Source organism: Brachycentrus maculatus, unplaced genomic scaffold (genome assembly GCF_059751285.1).
Source record: "Brachycentrus maculatus isolate JH-2025_06_01 unplaced genomic scaffold, ASM5975128v1 h1tg000388l, whole genome shotgun sequence".
Taxonomy (NCBI): Eukaryota; Metazoa; Arthropoda; class Insecta; order Trichoptera; family Brachycentridae; genus Brachycentrus; species Brachycentrus maculatus.
The window spans coordinates 942,470-962,258 of NW_028281137.1; the positions used below are offsets into that span (position 1 = coordinate 942,470).

Sequence of the window (19,789 nt, forward strand, 5' to 3'; positions counted from 1 at the left end):
TTGAGTATAAATTAATATTTTCAGTATTCACTCATTCTCTTGCAGAACTATTCCATGCACTACTGGATCTCCCAAGGCGCTCCATCCCGCAAGCTCGTGATGGGCATGCCGCTGTACGGACAGTCCTTCACTCTGGGCACCAGTTGGGACACGCCCCCGGAACTGGTGGCCGTGAAGGACGAGCGAGGGCTCAACGTTCCCGCGCGCGCCGGCGGACAAGCCGGAGAGTACACGAGAGCTCAAGGATTCCTGGCCTATTACGAGGTACCCGTGAACTAGCTACATTATACGTCACGTCAGGCTGTGTGATACCAGGTGGATGGTATTCTATATCCACGTCTTTAGTCGTAAAATAAGCGCATTTCAATCAATTTCGTGTCAAACTCGGGTGGCTTACAGAAAGTACCTATCGAAACGTCAGTTTAAGTACCACAATGAAGTAAGTGCCCATATAACTTTTCTGGATGACTGATATGGCCACAGAGCACCGAAAATGTGCTTAGTGACCATATCAGCAGACACAGCGACACCAGAAATGTTACACGAGCTTTAAAAAGTTTGTCGAAGTATCAATTTATATTACTGTTCTCACTCTCACCATCTATTATACAATAATAAATGTATACACATCTTATGAGGATGTTATTCTGAGAACTTATGGTTGGTAATTTGATTTGATTTATTTAAGATATGCGATCGAATAAAAAACCACGGTTGGACCGTGGAGCAGGACTCGGCTGGTCGCATGGGACCACACGCCTTCAAGGGTGACCAGTGGGTGGGGTACGATGACAAGGCCATGATCAGGAAGAAGACGGAGTTCGTGAAGCAACTCGACCTCGGAGGAGCTATGGTCTGGGCGCTGGATCTGGACGACTTCAAAAACAGGTGCGGGTTTTTGAAAATAATATTTATGACGATATTTCAATGCGGTGCCCTATGCAACACTCGGGTGCGGATAGGGCCAGGTGAAATGATTTAATACACGTTATATTTTTAATAAGAAATAATTAACCCTTTTCCTTGTCGCAGTTGTGGAGAAGGACGACATCCTCTCCTGAGCACGATCCGAGATGTCTTGAAGGATGCTACGGGGCCGGAGCCAGAGGAGGGCGTGGGCGAGGGAGTGTTCCAAGAGGAGCCGGAGAGAGAGCCCCCGCCGCCACCGCCGCCCTCGCCCCCGCAGGCCGTCGAGTCGGAGGAGGGCGCGGAGGGGACGCTGGAGGAGGGGCCCCTCGCGGAGGACGGCGGAGATGGCTATAAGATGGTGTGCTACTTCACCAACTGGGCGTGGTACAGGTGAAGATGGAATTTTACTTGAGCGGTGGTGAAAGCTTTAATATAATAAATACGCGAGGTCTTCAAAATATTGACCACAAGCTTTCATCAAAGTATATGCTGCGGATAATTATGTAACAACAAGAGAGACCATTCGTGCTTCCGTAGTGCAGAACCAAGTCACAGTCGGTAATGCCTGTGGGAGGATTATTGGTCTGCTAAGCAATTGGGAATAGCCTCCCAAGAGAAATGGATCTTTTCATTTGAGCGTTACTTGTTTTAGGCAACTCTTAAGCTCTCCGCGAGTAAGTTTCTGCGAACAAAACTGTATCTAGGGAGTGAGTTTTATTTCATTTTCTAAAGTTTTACAACTACAAATCACAGTCAATACTACTAGTATAAGCAACATATTTTCGTGAATAAAAAAATACTTACATCAGTAAACACAATTTATATCAAAATTATCAATGTTTTATTTCTTTTTTTTTGTCAGCGTCATAATGACGTACAATGACTTCACACAAACTTCATAGGTACAACTGAAAAATAATCTGAAGTGGGTTCTAGTCTTTAAATATAACCACAGATGGCAGTATAAGTGCCATTTTAGTCAAATATCACCGGGCTTCAGTTACAAGCGAGGCCGTTCATGTACGCCTATACTCCTTTGAGGAATGTTTTGTTTCGACAACCATGTACGGCCATACTCTAGGACAGGCTAATAAATTGCTGTACGTGAAATTTGTAGCATTTTCATTATTTTTTAAAATTCTATTTGACCGACACATTATTTCGCAAATGAACAAAAATAAAAATGTAATTTTTCTTAATTTTTTAGTCACTGTAAATAGTAAATGTAATGTTATCACTGAAAATATAAATAATTCTTGTTTTTATAATTTTTTTTAAGAGAAATATTTCTGTTTTGATTATTTACAAAGTAAATAATTTTTATACTATTTTTGTGAGCATAACAGGCTAATTATTAGAAATAGGTATCAAATTGTGGTAGAGTGGGTTCGAACCGAGGAATTCTAGCTAGAGAGTCCGCGACATTAATCACAACCACCACATTTAGTGCGAATGAATCAAATTTGTGCACACAAATCATCGTTATTTCATGGCTTGCTAATAATTTATATTAATGTTCTATATTTTAGGCAAGGACCTGGAAAATATGTACCAAATGACATTGATACATCTCTCTGTACTCACATTGTTTACGGATTTGCAGTTCTTGATACTCAAATCCTCACACTTAAACCACACGACACGTGGGCTGACATTGATAATAGTAAGTCAGAAATGCATCAATAAGTTTATAGCAGTAAATAATACAGAGACACGATAAAGTCATTTACCTATTAGATCGGAAGGAAAATGATTGATGATAGCATTTGTCTTATTACCATTGAAAGCTATATAGATGTGGGATGTGGGTAAGATTCGATCATTCAGAAAATCTGCAAAATTTGATCTGTTCTTAAGCTATTTGTATACTTCCTGTCAAGACCAGATCAATTGCTATGAAAATCAAATAATGGAAATCATCGTTGAAGAAATTTTATCACAAATCTTATCTATTACAGATGTCAACTAAAAACTAATGGTTGTTAAGACATTTTGCTATTGTTAAAATTCTTACCAACCTTTTATTTTATTTTAATAAGCCAATAATTGTTTCCACAAGGGTCAGAACCCCCAGTAATGAGGAATAAGACGGAGGAGAAGAAGCTTATAATACTTATGAATAAGTGAATTAGTAAATCAGTGAACTGATGAATCTATGAATCTATGAATCAATAAGCTGGTGAACAGTGTTGATAAACAAGATTCACTAAAAATTGAAATCCAGTAAATGTGTATTACTGGATTGCCATTTGTTTACCAACAACGGATGTGTTTTATGTAAGTGTTTTAGAAGAAATATTAAAGATATTTGGTATTTTCTCAGAATTCTACGAGAAGGTGACAGGATTGCGGAGCCGCAAAGTGAAGGTTCTTCTTGCTCTCGGAGGATGGAACGATTCTGCCGGAGACAAGTACAGTCGTCTTGTGAACAATCCGGCAGCTCGCCGCAAGTTTATACTACACGCCTTAGAGTTTGTGCTCGCTCACAATTTTGATGGACTAGATCTCGACTGGGAGTACCCTGTTTGCTGGCAGGTTGGTAAAAATAATAAATGCATTAAAATAACCTAGCAGTCTCGCTTGGAAAAATATTTTAATTTCACTTTTTCTTTCTATAGGTGGAATGCGCAAAAGGCCCTGCATCCGATAAAGAAGGATTCTCTGCGCTTGTCAAGGAATTACGCGAGGCTTTCCGTCCCCACAAGCTATTATTGACAGCTGCAGTCTCTCCCAATAGAAAGGTTATTGATGCAGGTAAATAGGAAGATCAAAAATCCAATGAAATAAATGAAAGCCAATGTTTTTCATGGCACAATAATGTTATTTAATTACTTGTAGGATATGACGTTCCTGTGCTATCGGAGAACTTGGATTGGATCGCAGTAATGACTTATGATTACCACGGACAGTGGGACAAGAAGACAGGCCATGTCGCTCCGATGTATGATCATCCCGATGATGTCGACAAGACCTTTAATGTTGTGAGTATATTTACCTTTAATGTTGTGAGTAGATGATGATACATAACCGCTCCATAACTATGATGCCGCTTCACCGCAATGGTAGGCAGAGAGAATAGAACGCCACACCAATCTGTCTTTGCAAACAATCTTCGCCCCTTTTGCATTCATGCATCTCCTCATGCACAACTGCCGACTATTCAAAAAACTCTCGGCATGACAACTTAAGATTTGCATGGTCTTTCTCTGCTTCTATTACCAAATATAATAACCTCATAAATTTGCTTTAGTCTTCTTTTTTCACTCATTTGATTCACATGCCGAAACCACCTGAATACATCTTTCTTGCTTTCTCCAAAAGGCATATTTTTTCCTATAGAATTGAATCATAATGCTATGTTTACTCTTTCTCACCAATATCTAACTAATATCTAAGTAGTTAATGTCTGAATATAAAATATATAAAATACTGTCTGCAGTTACAATAAATAAAATATTCAATGAGCAGAGCTGAAAATATACAGATAAAGATTTAATAACAGGTCGGAGGCCTTGTTAATTCCCATCTCAAATAATGTTTTCATCCGTGTTAAGATATGAATAAAATCTTGATATGTATATATATATATATATATATATATATATATATATATATATATATATATATATATATATATATATACATATATATATATATATATATATCTCCTCAGTTGGCCAATATCTAGTTATACTTAAAATATATATATATTTTTAATATAGTGTATTGTGACATTAATTACGCTTTATAAATGTATTATTATAGAACTACACAATTCATCACTGGATAATGCGTGGCGCGGCTCCATCTAAATTAGTACTCGGTCTGTCCCTGTACGGACAGTCTTTCTCCCTCGCGGCTGCGGATAAGAATGGTCTCAATAGTCCAACATACGGCGGAGGCGAAGCCGGAGAGTCCACTAGGGCCAGGGGATTCCTCTCCTATTATGAGGTATTATAATTACGCTTTATAAATGTATTATTATAGAACTACACAATTCATCACTGGATAATGCGTGGCGCGGCTCCATCTAAATTAGTACTCGGTCTGTCCCTGTACGGACAGTCTTTCTCCCTCGCGGCTGCGGATAAGAATGGTCTCAATAGTCCAACATACGGCGGAGGCGAAGCCGGAGAGTCCACTAGGGCCAGGGGATTCCTCTCCTATTATGAGGTATTATAATTACGCTTTATAAATGTATTATTATAGAACTACACAATTCATCACTGGATAATGCGTGGCGCGGCTCCATCTAAATTAGTACTCGGTCTGTCCCTGTACGGACAGTCTTTCTCCCTCGCGGCTGCGGATAAGAATGGTCTCAATAGTCCAACATACGGCGGAGGCGAAGCCGGAGAGTCCACTAGGGCCAGGGGATTCCTCTCCTATTATGAGGTATTATAATTACGCTTTATAAATGTATTATTATAGAACTACACAATTCATCACTGGATAATGCGTGGCGCGGCTCCATCTAAATTAGTACTCGGTCTGTCCCTGTACGGACAGTCTTTCTCCCTCGCGGCTGCGGATAAGAATGGTCTCAATAGTCCAACATACGGCGGAGGCGAAGCCGGAGAGTCCACTAGGGCCAGGGGATTCCTCTCCTATTATGAGGTATTATAATTACGCTTTATAAATGTATTATTATAGAACTACACAATTCATCACTGGATAATGCGTGGCGCGGCTCCATCTAAATTAGTACTCGGTCTGTCCCTGTACGGACAGTCTTTCTCCCTCGCGGCTGCGGATAAGAATGGTCTCAATAGTCCAACATACGGCGGAGGCGAAGCCGGAGAGTCCACTAGGGCCAGGGGATTCCTCTCCTATTATGAGGTATTATAATTACGCTTTATAAATGTATTATTATAGAACTACACAATTCATCACTGGATAATGCGTGGCGCGGCTCCATCTAAATTAGTACTCGGTCTGTCCCTGTACGGACAGTCTTTCTCCCTCGCGGCTGCGGATAAGAATGGTCTCAATAGTCCAACATACGGCGGAGGCGAAGCCGGAGAGTCCACTAGGGCCAGGGGATTCCTCTCCTATTATGAGGTATTATAATTACGCTTTATAAATGTATTATTATAGAACTACACAATTCATCACTGGATAATGCGTGGCGCGGCTCCATCTAAATTAGTACTCGGTCTGTCCCTGTACGGACAGTCTTTCTCCCTCGCGGCTGCGGATAAGAATGGTCTCAATAGTCCAACATACGGCGGAGGCGAAGCCGGAGAGTCCACTAGGGCCAGGGGATTCCTCTCCTATTATGAGGTATTATAATTACGCTTTATAAATGTATTATTATAGAACTACACAATTCATCACTGGATAATGCGTGGCGCGGCTCCATCTAAATTAGTACTCGGTCTGTCCCTGTACGGACAGTCTTTCTCCCTCGCGGCTGCGGATAAGAATGGTCTCAATAGTCCAACATACGGCGGAGGCGAAGCCGGAGAGTCCACTAGGGCCAGGGGATTCCTCTCCTATTATGAGGTATTATAATTACGCTTTATAAATGTATTATTATAGAACTACACAATTCATCACTGGATAATGCGTGGCGCGGCTCCATCTAAATTAGTACTCGGTCTGTCCCTGTACGGACAGTCTTTCTCCCTCGCGGCTGCGGATAAGAATGGTCTCAATAGTCCAACATACGGCGGAGGCGAAGCCGGAGAGTCCACTAGGGCCAGGGGATTCCTCTCCTATTATGAGGTATTATAATTACGCTTTATAAATGTATTATTATAGAACTACACAATTCATCACTGGATAATGCGTGGCGCGGCTCCATCTAAATTAGTACTCGGTCTGTCCCTGTACGGACAGTCTTTCTCCCTCGCGGCTGCGGATAAGAATGGTCTCAATAGTCCAACATACGGCGGAGGCGAAGCCGGAGAGTCCACTAGGGCCAGGGGATTCCTCTCCTATTATGAGGTATTATAATTACGCTTTATAAATGTATTATTATAGAACTACACAATTCATCACTGGATAATGCGTGGCGCGGCTCCATCTAAATTAGTACTCGGTCTGTCCCTGTACGGACAGTCTTTCTCCCTCGCGGCTGCGGATAAGAATGGTCTCAATAGTCCAACATACGGCGGAGGCGAAGCCGGAGAGTCCACTAGGGCCAGGGGATTCCTCTCCTATTATGAGGTATTATAATTACGCTTTATAAATGTATTATTATAGAACTACACAATTCATCACTGGATAATGCGTGGCGCGGCTCCATCTAAATTAGTACTCGGTCTGTCCCTGTACGGACAGTCTTTCTCCCTCGCGGCTGCGGATAAGAATGGTCTCAATAGTCCAACATACGGCGGAGGCGAAGCCGGAGAGTCCACTAGGGCCAGGGGATTCCTCTCCTATTATGAGGTATTATAAAAGCATTCCGAGTTCATAATGACTATTTCTTCTTCTTTTGTGTGTCATGTCAGATCCTCTCCCGACGTCGACTATCGCTTGAGAGTAATTGTCCTCGCCTTGGGAAGCTCTACCTATGTAGTACGTGTGAGTACCCTATGTAGTACGTGTGAGGATAGGGACTTCAACAAGTTGTTTTTACATTGATTCTCTAAAGGTAATATTATTCTGGTCTACAGATATGTGAACGAGTGCAGACGAAAAATTGGGCTGTAGTTCATGATCCTCGAGGTCGAATGGGTCCTTATGCCTTCAAGGGAGACCAGTGGGTTTCATTTGACGATGTTGCAATGATCAGATTTAAGGTAAGTCTTTGTATTCAAATTGTCTTCCTGATAATTAATATTGATTAAAAAAATTGGGCTGTAGTTCATGATCCTCGAGGTCGAATGGGTCCTTATGCCTTCAAGGGAGACCAGTGGGTTTCATTTGACGATGTTGCAATGATCAGATTTAAGGTAAGTCTTTGTATTCAAATTGTCTTCCTGATAATTAATATTGATTAAAAAAAAATTACAAAAATAAATTCACATAGCAAGGATCAGTTTTTGTCAGTTTAACTAACAGCTAATCCCTTTTTTATATATCTGATGGCACAGATTTATTCTTGCTCAAAGAAGCTCTTTTCAATATATATATTCAAATATAAATAATTGAATCCCCCATATAAAATCACAAATCAGTAATCAAGTCAGCAGTAAAAAATTATTAAACGTTGAAGTATACTGAGTTAAGGATGCTTAATTAAGTTGTATCAATGCAGACTTCCTACCTGAAAGCCATGGGACTGGGTGGCGGGATGGTGTGGGCATTGGACTTGGATGACTTTCGCAACACATGTGGCTGCGAGCGCTATCCTCTCCTCAGCGCTGCTGCTCGAGAACTTGGTCTTATTTCTTCTGCACAGCCGCTCTGCCTACTAGAATCGGCTTCTACAGGTACAAACATACACACACACATATATATATATTTATATGTATATATATATATATATATATATATATATATATATATATATATATATATATATATATATATATATATATATATATATATATATATATATATATATATATATATATATATATATATATATATATATATATATATATATATATAAGTATAAGTCTTGTCTTAAAATCTTACTTCAAAAATTACCCCTCTACACAGAGATTAGAGAAGGTATGTTTTGGAAGAGTTTTTACTGCCAATGACAATTTTTAAACGTCCATATTGCATTAAATTTTTAAACCTGTGTATATGCAATGGTCTCGATTACCTTCCACATGCTAGTACGATTTGAAAGATTTGGAAGTATGGCCGATTGTGGCCAAAGATGCTCAGACTTCCATTTTATTTCTTATAAAAATGACGATAGATATTTCATATTAAGTTGAGACACCTTTAATATTGATATTTTATACGTAGGGAGAATAATCCAGTGTCTGATGTAATAATGATATTTAAAAAATTATCGATTTTTTGTAGATTATACGCAGTGTTGGGATTCAAAATTTTCGAGAACTGGTTCGGTTTTTAGGTACAACCCCTACCCCCCACCCTATAAAAAAATAGTTTTTACATTTATTTGTTTTTTATTCTACACATAATCATAACATTCACATAACAACTGAGAATATTTTGACAATGTGGCGGACCAAGTAAATCGAGCATGCTCCGAAACATGATCTCAATCGGAATTTTGTGAGACACAAAGGGTTAAGGACCGGTTTGTCGAGCCGGCTGAATCCCACCACTGATTATACAGCGTTATTTTTGAAATCATAAATCAATAGCTATTTGTTAAGTATTCAAAACGCTCACACAAAAAGTTATTTTTCATTATTTTATTGAAATTCATATTAATCAAATTTCTAAATGTAAAGAAGTATCAGTGATGGTACAGGTTTGTGAAATTCGATATCATTTTCTCGACAGTCAGAATGGGGGAGATGAAAGGACTGACATAGATTTAAAATTACAATAGGCACACATTATTGTTGACTATTGTTATTGCTAATCATCATAAACAGCATAAGGTATTGTAATTCACTATGAATGTAATGCATAAGATGTTGATTAATAATTTCTTTTTTAAATTTTAAATTACAGAAATGACTACAGTTAAAATACCAGAATATGAGCCAGCAGCCACTAAACCAACAATTACTCAGAAGCCGACCGTTACTCCAAAACCAACGGTTATCCCATCAGTAACGGTAAATAAAACAATTAAGAGCAATTTATATTACTGTTTTACCTAGAATATAACGCAAATATTTTCTAAAAAAATACAATATGCTTATTGAAATCTGCATTATACTTAAGACTGGAATATAAGAGTCACAAATTGTTAAAATTAATACTATTTTCAAGTAAGTCTAAGTGGCTTCAGTTTGAAAATAGGAATCAAGTTGTAATAGAGTGGAGATCAAATTTAGAGCCTTAGACTTAAGAGTCCGAGACACTAATCACGGACCATGACCCGACATGTTATTCAAATGGATTTCAAATGAAAAATTAATACAATTCTAGCTTCATGCATAGGAATTCAAAATATTGACTAATCAACATGACATCGCTGATCAAACACCATGTACTTTGAATCCTGTGAATGCAAAAATAAAAAATATATATGTATATTATTTCAAATTATTGCCTAAAATTTTATGTTGTTTATATTTGAGACTGTTATGTTACTACAACTACTTACATCTACTACTACCATCACGCCGTTTCCCCGCAGGTGTAGGCAAAAAGGATGGAAAGCCACACTCTTCTGTCCTGACATACACTCCTCGCCTCCTTCACATCCATACATCTAGTCATACATGCCCACCGATTACGCAGACTTTTGACACCACCAGATTTTAGGTTCTGATTGTGCCAAGTCTTTTTCGGTCGGACTGTTATGTTCGGCGCAATATAATAATTAAGTCGACTTTCTTGTTATGAAACCAAAATCTCCCCCCACTCTAGTCTGCTTCTTAGCTTGTACTAGTTTAATTTGCAAAACTATTATTGTGGAGTGGTAATATGTAGTTTCTCGTTGTAGTATACTATAGCTATAGCTGATAATCATCATTAATCATTATTTTAGGTTCCTTCGACTTCAGGTGGACCATGTTTAGGACGCATCTTCGTTGCCGACCCGACTAACTGCAATAGATACTTCCTCTGCAATCAGGGAGTCCTCATGCCACAAAACTGCCCGGCTGGTTTACACTGGAGTGTGGTAAGTACAATAATTACTTATATAATTATAATAATTACTATTTCTGCAACACAAATTATGAGTTTTACCGATTTACATGCCAACCAGCGATAGGCAATCCGATGCCGAAAACCGAAAGAAGTAATAATATCTTTAGGAGATGTCACTTCTTAATTCAGATTTAGGGTTCAATTGCTCAGTGCTAAGAACGCTGATCAGTGCACAATTTTTATTGCTTATTGTGTACTTCTAGCTATTTTCCTAACTTGACAAAAAAACTTAAACTGGAAACAAATATAAACTGAGAACAAATTAGGAATACTATCACAATTAGGTAACAGAAAATGTAACTAATATCTTGTTTGGTATTTAGGATCATTGTGATTGGCCATCAAACGCTCGCTGTAAGGCACCTGGCGTAACGCCATCGGCAACCACACCTGTTCCTACAAAATCCACCACAATGGCTACCTTCACTACTACAAGGGCGACCACCACTACAGCAGTAGCTGTAACTCAGGGACCTCATGTGCCTATTCCGGCTGGTAGGATGGCCGTCTGCTACTTCACTAACTGGGCCTGGTATAGGTGAATATAAAAACACAATTTTCTACAAGTCTTACAAAGAAGGCTATTATCAACCTAAAAAGTATTCAAAGTACTCCTCACAGTTCGAGATAATAATATTTCACAATATCTGGTAACATTTTAGACAAGGCATTGGAAAATATACCCCGGAAGACATTGACCCATCACTTTGTACACATATCATATATGGTTTTGCTGTTCTCGATAGTACCAAGCTAACTATCACACCGCATGACTCCTGGGCTGATATAGACAATGGTAAGACCTTGTAATTTTTAGTGAACCAATCATTGACACGGTTTTAAAGCTAATCTTATAATATCACATTTTAAAAACGTTTTAGATTTCTATGGAAAAGTAACAGCACTGAAAAAGAAAGGAATCAAAGTGCTGATAGCTATCGGAGGATGGAACGATTCACTCGGAGACAAATACTCTAGATTAGTTAATAACCCGGCTAACAGAGCTCGCTTCATAACAAATGTAATAGATTTCATAGACAAATATCACTTTGATGGACTCGACCTCGATTGGGAATATCCAAAATGCTGGCAGGTAAGTTAAGCAAAAATTGTAATTCAGATCAAATGTTACCGATCCAGTAGCTAAATAGTTTTATTATGAAAATTCTAGGTGGATTGCAATGCGGGTCCGGCTTCAGACAAGGCAGCATACGCATCATTTGTGAGGGAATTAAAACAAGCGTTTGGACCTAAAGGATGGCTTCTGTCAGCGGCTGTATCGGCCAGTAAGATGGTCATCGATGCTGCTTACGATGTACCTTCTCTTTCCAGAGACTTAGACTGGATTGCAGTCATGACATACGATTACCACGGTCACTGGGATCGTAAAACGGGACATGTAGCACCACTATTCTATTACCCTGGTGATACTTATGATTATTTTAATACGGTAAGTTTATTTTTTTGCACATTTAATTCAATCAACATTCAAGGGAATGGTTATTTTACATTTCAAATCAAAAACATTTTTCTTAATGCCCATTCCTCCTGAATTTTTCTTTTATTGTAATGTTGAATATTATTTGATTTGCAGAACTTCTCCATTAATTACTGGATTGAAAAGGGTGCTCCGCCAAGCAAATTGGTACTGGGAATTCCTTTGTATGGGCAGTCGTTTACTTTATCAGACCCGAGTCAGAAGGGTATGAATGTGTTGGCTACAGGAGCTGGTGAAGCGGGAGAATTTACTAAGGCTGCTGGATTCCTTGCTTACTACGAGGTACTATTATTAATTGTTTAGATCTGCTGTTGTAAGATAAAATAATTTCAAAAATCTAAAACCTCTACAATTCCAATTCTGATTGGGATTGGGAGTCACTCAATGCCACTCACCAGGGTGCGGAGCTGATGAAATAATTACTGTTAATTTATTTACTCGATTCTGAAACCTCGAGTTTTCATAATTTGTTTTGTTGTTAAAGATTTGTGACCGTATTAAACGCGGAGGATGGACCATTGAACGCGATCCGATGAGCCGAGTCGGACCGTGGGCAAGACGAGGTCTCCAGTGGGTTTCTTTTGATGACTCGGCGCAGGTAGCTCGGAAGGCCAAGCTAGCGCGGGACTTGCGCTTGGGGGGTGCCATGGTGTGGGCACTGGATCTCGATGACTTCCGCGACGTCTGCGGCTGCGGGCGACATCCCCTTCTGTCAGCTATTAACTCTGCCCTCAAGGGACTGCCCACGCCTCCGTGCGACTTATAAGACTAGACTAAAATTCTTTCAACAATAATCCAACAAAGGAGGTTAACTTTAATAGTGCAGACAGGACAAAATTACAATTGCAAAAGAAAAAATGGCATTAATAGTATACATGAAAATAATAATCATAGCGAATGATTGTGGTATTTTTAGTTTAAAAAAACTCAATTTTTGAAAGATCGATACAATTACTTTCGATGAACAAAACTTGATGATCATTGGTGCTCATCCAAAATATAAAAAAATTATATTCATTGTTTTTAATAGTTTGTATATCTCATTTGCCGAAGTAGATTAAATATATTAATTTTGAATTTGAACAATACTATTGTAACATATAAAAAGTGAAGATGATCTCCCGCAGTGCCATTTAGGAATATGTACTAGACTCACATTAGTCCGACATGGTGATGATCGATTGGAACAGTTTACCCTCTGATACTATGTATGTTAGTCCTTTTCACTCTAAACAGATACACTTAGAGTTGTAAAGAACTGCTCTGCCATAAAGATTGGAAAACAATAATGTACAATCTGTTCCTGATCTAGATAATTAAGTTATAAGAAATACTTAAACTTTATTTATATTGATAAAGTACTATTCATAAGTTTGTTAGATTGGGTAGCTACCTAAAACATGGTATTACGTACACACACACGTATATAATATATATATATATATATATATATATATATATATATATATATATATATATATATATATATATATATATATATATATATATATATATATATATATATATATATATTTATAAATAATAATAATAATATAATATGTCCTTCAACACTTTCATGACTTAATAAGCTCCTTTTCCTGTGTCTTCGAGGACCATAAGAAGATATGAAGGAAGACAAGTTTATTGAATCTACATATTATATAATAAAATAATTTTTCTGTAAAATGGTTCAAAATAAATTTTATAAATAAAATAAAAATCTTTCAATGTTGATTTTGTCTTTCGGGAAAACTATAATTTATTTAAAATAAAACTTTAAGATGTATTTTGTAATGTCATAGAGATTTATTAAGATAATAAATAACAAATAACGATGACTCATAAAATAAATATGTAATTCTCAAATAAATACTGATACATACACCACATATACACATACATATTTGTTTAAGTACGCACCTATAATAACCAATATTCTTCTAACCCTTATCCGCACCCAATGGTGCATAGGGCACTGCGTCATATTGATGCACTGTTATCTTGATTGTTACTTACATGAAGGTAAGGTGATCACTCCTGCGCTTCAGGGACCAGTCCAGGATAATATTAAATAAATATTAGAGTGTAAAATCACTAATATATATTTTCACCCCCCCTTGGAATCGAAACCGGGACCTCTAGCACAGTAACTAAACATGCTAACCATTAAACCACCAAGGTGGACGATAATAAACAATACGCACACATAATATCAATGAATTTGAAAGAATGTCCTTCAAATAACAAACAATATCAACAATTATAGTTTGATCAGAATTTAAATCATTTCAATAAATCAAAATAAGTAGATGTTAATCCCAACAACTGAAAAAAGTATTATTGTACCTTTTCTACACAATAATAATCCAGCATATATAATAACTTAAAGTTAAACATAAGTAAATCAAGAAGAAAAAACATTGTTCGGGAATGAGTTCCATAACATTAGATCAATCTTGTGTTATGAACTTAATTCATTGTAATATCTATACAACAATAATCTTTCTACACAAGTATTGTAATATTTGTGTCCAATATTATAAATCATTGACTTTTATGGCATTCTTGATACCATTTTTTCTTTTAAAAAATATATTTAAAAGGAAAGTGGTAAAATAAGAAAATGATATACACAATTATAATAAAGCTAGCACAAAAAAATACTATACATTAATTTTCTATCATTAAGCATTCTTAAATTAAATTAGAAATTGTACTATTAAAAATACTGTCACATTTTAATTGATAGGACTAGTATATAATATTAAACATATAATATTGTAAATATGACTCAGATCTTCTTTCAATAACAACTCTGCAGAGTAATGGATACATATTTATATTGAGCATAGTAAAAAGCATCAACACTTTTTTTTTCAAAGAATCAAAGAAATCAAAGAAAAAACCTGCAAAGCCTTTTTTGTAAAGGCTTGTCTGCAGGTAAGTTAGTAAGGATGGAAAAAGGTAAATGTGAAAATACATCCCAGACCAATTGAAAATAAATTTTTCATGAATTTAATTTCTAATTGGCGGGAATTGAACTCGCGATGTCAGTTTAGCAGTTGAGCGCTCACTCAACTACGCCCCGGCGCCTGTCAAACATCGGCATTATGAAACATCATATTTCTAACATATTAAAAAGGTAATACATTTTCTGAAAAAAAATGAGTAATTTAAGTTGTGCATTCTATTGAATTGATCTTTTTATCTTAAAATAATGATCACAGTAGTAGTTTATTATTATATCATAAATATAATACTAAATAATTGCGATTCATATAAAAAATTGAATCGGCTGAAATTTTCACCTACACAGATAATATGTATATAAAGATAATTTTTATTGTTTATACTTTCGTAAAAAGTTAATTATTACCGGAGCCACATGATGAGGTTCATTAAGATGAGAATGGTGTGATCCCGGAACGATATGGTACTCAAAATCATTATTAATGCTCTTTAACAAATTGACCAGATTGACATTCTTTTCTTCCGGCTCAAAATATGGGGCATCTGCAAATTTCACAGCCAACATTGGTCGAGTTACCCGTTCAGCCATGATATTTACATCTTCGTCTACTAAACCGAGAGTCAGGCCATACTTCAATCTGGCATCGCGGATATAATAGTATTTAGAGCTGTCTGTGGAGGATCGAACGGCGCCTCTTTCTAGTAAAATAGGTGCAGCTTCCATAGATACTGACTTTGTTCCTCCATTCGCCATTCGATAAATTAATTCTTGTTCTTCGTAAGAAGGCGGTTCAGAGTCAGAAATATTTCTCGTGTCTGATAACAAAAGGTCATCGGCAGTTTTCCCCAAGTATTGAACGGCATTTCTTCTACGTGTGGTTATGGGTTTAATGTTATCGAGTAAAATAGAGAACTCTACATTCTCCGGGTAGCAAGCTGCATACGTAAAGGAGGAGATGGCGCCCATCGAGTGTCCCATGAAAGAGACCTTTGGCCACCCAAAATGCTTCACAACACGTCTTATATTCACTAGGTTATCCGGAGAGTGGTAGAACATTCCTAAAAATAAGAATAAAAAATAAGTAGGAATAACAAAATCTATGTATTTTGTTATCAGGTTTAGACATACGTAATGGCTCACTAGAACCTAATTTATCAATGCTTCATTTATGCGCTGTAAACATCTTGATCAGCTGTCCAATTCTATAATAGGCTTTTTTTTTGGATGAGAATTTTTTTTTTTTGGAAGAGACTGTTTTTAAAACAAGCTTATTTTTGTTAGAAAAAAATATTGATATCAAGGGCTCATTTCGTCTAAATATGTATTAAGAATTTAAAAGGATATTAACATAAAACAAAGTCTTCTTTACAACATCGGGTTTCCGTATCATATTCTTAAATCTGATATTGTAGAGAAAAGTTTTTTTTATAATCACCATCAGTATTATCGATTGAAAATAGTGAAATTTTAAATAAGAATTGAGTATAAAAATTTACTTACAAACAAAAAGGAACATGATATTTTTTTATTGTGAATTAATACAAATTATTTTCTTGGCTTATGTATCATTTGATATTTTGTGAACATGTTGCAATTGTCAAAAACCGCCGTGGACTTAAGGTCTTAATTTTTTAAATTCTATTAAATATAATAATTACAGTTCAATTTATTCCACTTAATTTTCATATTATGTTAGACCCAGGGCAAAAACACAATTCATGACTGTAATTAGCAGTGTCGACATCTTTGGAAAAGGTTTTATTGGAGGTTATGACCAATAAAATATTATTTGCCACACTGTTATAAAGATGATTTATCACCTGGAGGATATCGCGAAGACTTGCCGTGTCCTGGGAAGTCTATGGCGAGCACAGAAATATCAGGCGGCATCAGCTCCATGAGGGGGCGCCACGAGTAGGCGTTATCCTGCCAGCCGTGCAACGCTAAGATGGGGCGCTGGTCCCGGGGGCCCCACCAGACCCCGGCAATATGGCCCCACGGTGTCGGGATCTCCACCTCTTCAGCCTTCACAAATATATAATATATACATCTTGTATTTATAAATTAAAATTAAATTTTAAAACATTAATTTTTAGAAAAGAAGAAAAGATATATAGAAAAAAATTACATCAAATCATGGTTTTCAACCCCTAATAACATAATGTCTAGCCTCACATCAATCTGATGATGTTGGTTACGATAAACGCCGGTAGCAATTTTAAAATTTAAATGGAAAAAAACTATATTCATAGTTGTTATTTTATTATATAAAATGTAGTTCCACCAAGAAACGTCAATACAAAATGTTCATTATTTACAATTAATTTAATTAAATTACATATATTATAAATATATTATATAAGACATGTTCACAAAAGCTAGTTTTTTTAAATTGTCACAAATTTGGAATGGTTATTCTACTTTACGCATAAAGAGTAATTTAATGAAAAAATATGAGCTTACCTCCCGGAATTTTCCTAGATCTCTTGAACTTTTGTAAAAGACAGTAGAGACGTTTCGTGCTGATATCACCGATACAGGACTATTGTACAAGTATTTGGACGAGTTCAGAGCATGGTGAAATACACGCGCTGACAGCTTTACGGATCCCATGACTACAAATTAAATTTGTGGAGTTAAAAGATATTTAACATTAATGTGTTAAATCCAAACAATTCTCTAAACTTTGAAATAATAGCAGCTACTTTATTTAACATTTATTTTGCAAAAAGATTAGAAAAAAACATACTAAAAAAAATCCCTTCAAATTGACAGTTTCTAAAAAAGGATTTAATTTTTTAAAGTATCTTCTCGAGAAATGTGAATACATATAAGATTAGTTATTAATACATTTAAAATGAAAATTTAAAAAATTGTCACTTAATAAAAAATTGATAGTTTTTCCCATCGAAGAATATACCTGCATTAAAAAAATCCTTACAGAAAAATAATATTTGAATGAAGACAACTTGCAAAAAGTATTTTTACTATGTATATGTTGTACGTACTTATTTTTATGTAGTATAAACAGTTGAAATAAAATTTTATTATGAAACATTCGCGCTTTAATTTTGTGAAGTGTACAGCACCTACAGAATCTTACTGCACATTGGAATAAAGCGTGATTGTTTAATGCCCAGTTCTGAGATACTGCTCGTCACGATATATTGTCAGTATTCACTATAAAACTAAAGATAAAAAAAGTGGAAAACGGACTTTGAACATTGGATTCGACATCATACGTCACTGAAAAATTCTGGTAAAATACCATGTGACGAAACAGGATATGATTTCAATACTAAACCACATGTTCATGAATATTTTTGGTATTAATAATTAATAAGCCAGTATTATACAATAGAAACCAAAGATTATGTACTAGAAACTGTCAAGAATGTCATTTTGACAGTGGCAGTCAATTTCATTTGACAGTGACATTCAAGACACGTTATCATGAAATTTGAAATAGTACCTACCTAGAGAAAAAAACATCAGTGTTTTATTCTATCTATTAGGGAGATCTGATGCCTCTTCTTTTATAATATAAGTGTAATTTTATTATAATTTATTGAAATACTTATTTTGTTATTTAAACTATTTATCTTTATGATTTATGTATCTCTAAAGCCTCCCAACTTTAAATATATATATATATATATATATATATATATATATATATATATATATATATATATATATATATATATATATATATATATATATATATATATATATATATATATATATATATATATATATATATATATATATATATATATATATATATATATATATATATATATATATATATATATATATATTCTGCATTCTTTTCTCTTATCACTTTCCCCTTCTTCGGAATAATTCTGAAGTAGAATTACTGATGCATGATGTTTTGTAAAACTTTAGAGTTTTAGAGTAATTCTCTAATGAGAATGTCACAAATCACCTTTGTAGTGTGGATTGCTAAAATAAAGCGTAAAAATATCAGATAGATACTGAAAAAGTACAGTGGAACCTCTCATAACGAGTAATTTGTATAAGGAGCAAAATACTGAAAAAGTCGCTCCCTTAACGAGCAATGTTTCGCATGACGAGTAACAGAGGAAGGGTATGTCCCTTTTTCACGACATTCACTTGTGAACCGAGACTTTCGCGGCTTGGGAAGGAGTTACCAAGAGGACCCTCACTTCTGATTGGAAAAAACTTTGGGCAGAGAGTGTTCTCAAATGTGATTTTACAGTTACTGTGGAGTCTACAGTCAACGAGATTTGTCTTTAGCCAATATCATGGGACTCGAGGTGGATAACAACGATATTGAAGAGCTTGTGAAAGAGTACAGCCAAGAGCTGACCACCGAAAGCTTATGGAGTTGCATCGTGTTTCACAGCAATACATAATAGAGAAAAGTTTATTAATGGAGGAGGAGGAAGTAGCAGAGCAACATTATTCTAGCACAGTAAGAGAAATGCTGAAAGCATGAGAAACTGTTGCATCGTACATTAAGAAGCATCACCCTTATAAGGAGGTGTCTATTCCTGACACCTTTCGTAAAATTTTGAAGCGTCCGCTAAAACAAATATCTTAAATCATTTTTATAGTTGAAAGGAAAAAACTATTTGGCATAAATTAATATTTAAATTTTCGTTTTTACACTTATTAATAATTTATAAGTAATTTTATTTGAATAAACGTAAAAAAATGTA

The 19,789-nt window shown here is 35.8% G+C and overlaps 2 protein-coding genes across 2 annotated transcripts in view; one reads left to right on the forward strand and one right to left on the reverse strand.

The window, feature by feature from the left end:
- Cht10 (Chitinase 10) overlaps positions 1 to 13,120 on the forward strand; it is a 54,082-nt gene extending 40,962 nt beyond the window's left edge. Inside the window, exons 30-58 of the mRNA XM_088270629.1 lie at positions 46 to 264; positions 689 to 888; positions 1,033 to 1,299; positions 2,439 to 2,572; positions 3,233 to 3,444; positions 3,528 to 3,663; positions 3,748 to 3,890; positions 4,675 to 4,860; positions 4,897 to 5,082; positions 5,119 to 5,304; positions 5,341 to 5,526; positions 5,563 to 5,748; positions 5,785 to 5,970; positions 6,007 to 6,192; positions 6,229 to 6,414; positions 6,451 to 6,636; positions 6,673 to 6,858; positions 6,895 to 7,080; positions 7,117 to 7,302; positions 7,530 to 7,655; positions 8,114 to 8,288; positions 9,463 to 9,569; positions 10,451 to 10,585; positions 10,938 to 11,152; positions 11,277 to 11,410; positions 11,496 to 11,707; positions 11,786 to 12,064; positions 12,209 to 12,394; positions 12,597 to 13,120. Coding sequence (XP_088126755.1) covers positions 46 to 264; positions 689 to 888; positions 1,033 to 1,299; positions 2,439 to 2,572; positions 3,233 to 3,444; positions 3,528 to 3,663; positions 3,748 to 3,890; positions 4,675 to 4,860; positions 4,897 to 5,082; positions 5,119 to 5,304; positions 5,341 to 5,526; positions 5,563 to 5,748; positions 5,785 to 5,970; positions 6,007 to 6,192; positions 6,229 to 6,414; positions 6,451 to 6,636; positions 6,673 to 6,858; positions 6,895 to 7,080; positions 7,117 to 7,302; positions 7,530 to 7,655; positions 8,114 to 8,288; positions 9,463 to 9,569; positions 10,451 to 10,585; positions 10,938 to 11,152; positions 11,277 to 11,410; positions 11,496 to 11,707; positions 11,786 to 12,064; positions 12,209 to 12,394; positions 12,597 to 12,878 — 5,394 coding nt within the window. The 3' untranslated portion in view covers positions 12,879 to 13,120. The remainder of the gene's footprint in view (positions 1 to 45; positions 265 to 688; positions 889 to 1,032; positions 1,300 to 2,438; positions 2,573 to 3,232; positions 3,445 to 3,527; positions 3,664 to 3,747; positions 3,891 to 4,674; positions 4,861 to 4,896; positions 5,083 to 5,118; positions 5,305 to 5,340; positions 5,527 to 5,562; positions 5,749 to 5,784; positions 5,971 to 6,006; positions 6,193 to 6,228; positions 6,415 to 6,450; positions 6,637 to 6,672; positions 6,859 to 6,894; positions 7,081 to 7,116; positions 7,303 to 7,529; positions 7,656 to 8,113; positions 8,289 to 9,462; positions 9,570 to 10,450; positions 10,586 to 10,937; positions 11,153 to 11,276; positions 11,411 to 11,495; positions 11,708 to 11,785; positions 12,065 to 12,208; positions 12,395 to 12,596) is intronic.
- Positions 13,121 to 14,671: 1,551 nt separating this feature from the next.
- On the reverse strand, positions 14,672 to 18,487 carry LOC148303063 (putative serine hydrolase). Its single transcript, XM_088270633.1, has 4 exons — positions 18,092 to 18,487; positions 17,547 to 17,698; positions 16,904 to 17,108; positions 14,672 to 16,141 (listed from the first exon to the last, which is right to left on the reverse strand). Exons 2-4 carry the CDS (start codon positions 17,694 to 17,696, stop codon positions 15,453 to 15,455), a joined length of 1,044 nt encoding a protein of 347 aa, XP_088126759.1. The 5' UTR covers positions 17,697 to 17,698; positions 18,092 to 18,487; the 3' UTR covers positions 14,672 to 15,452.
- Between the last annotated feature and the right edge of the window lie 1,302 nt (positions 18,488 to 19,789).

Excerpts from the sequence above, each read along its gene's own strand:
- LOC148303063 (XM_088270633.1), bottom strand. The coding sequence starts at position 17,696 with ATGGGATCCGTAAAGCTGTCAGCGCGTGTATTTCACCATGCTCTGAAC. Across the intron at positions 17,109-17,546 it reads ATCTAGGAAAATTCCGGGAG|GCTGAAGAGGTGGAGATCCC; the intron begins GTAAGCTCATAT and ends ATATTTGTGAAG. Across the intron at positions 16,142-16,903 it reads GTCTTCGCGATATCCTCCAG|GAATGTTCTACCACTCTCCG; the intron begins GTGATAAATCAT and ends TCTTATTTTTAG.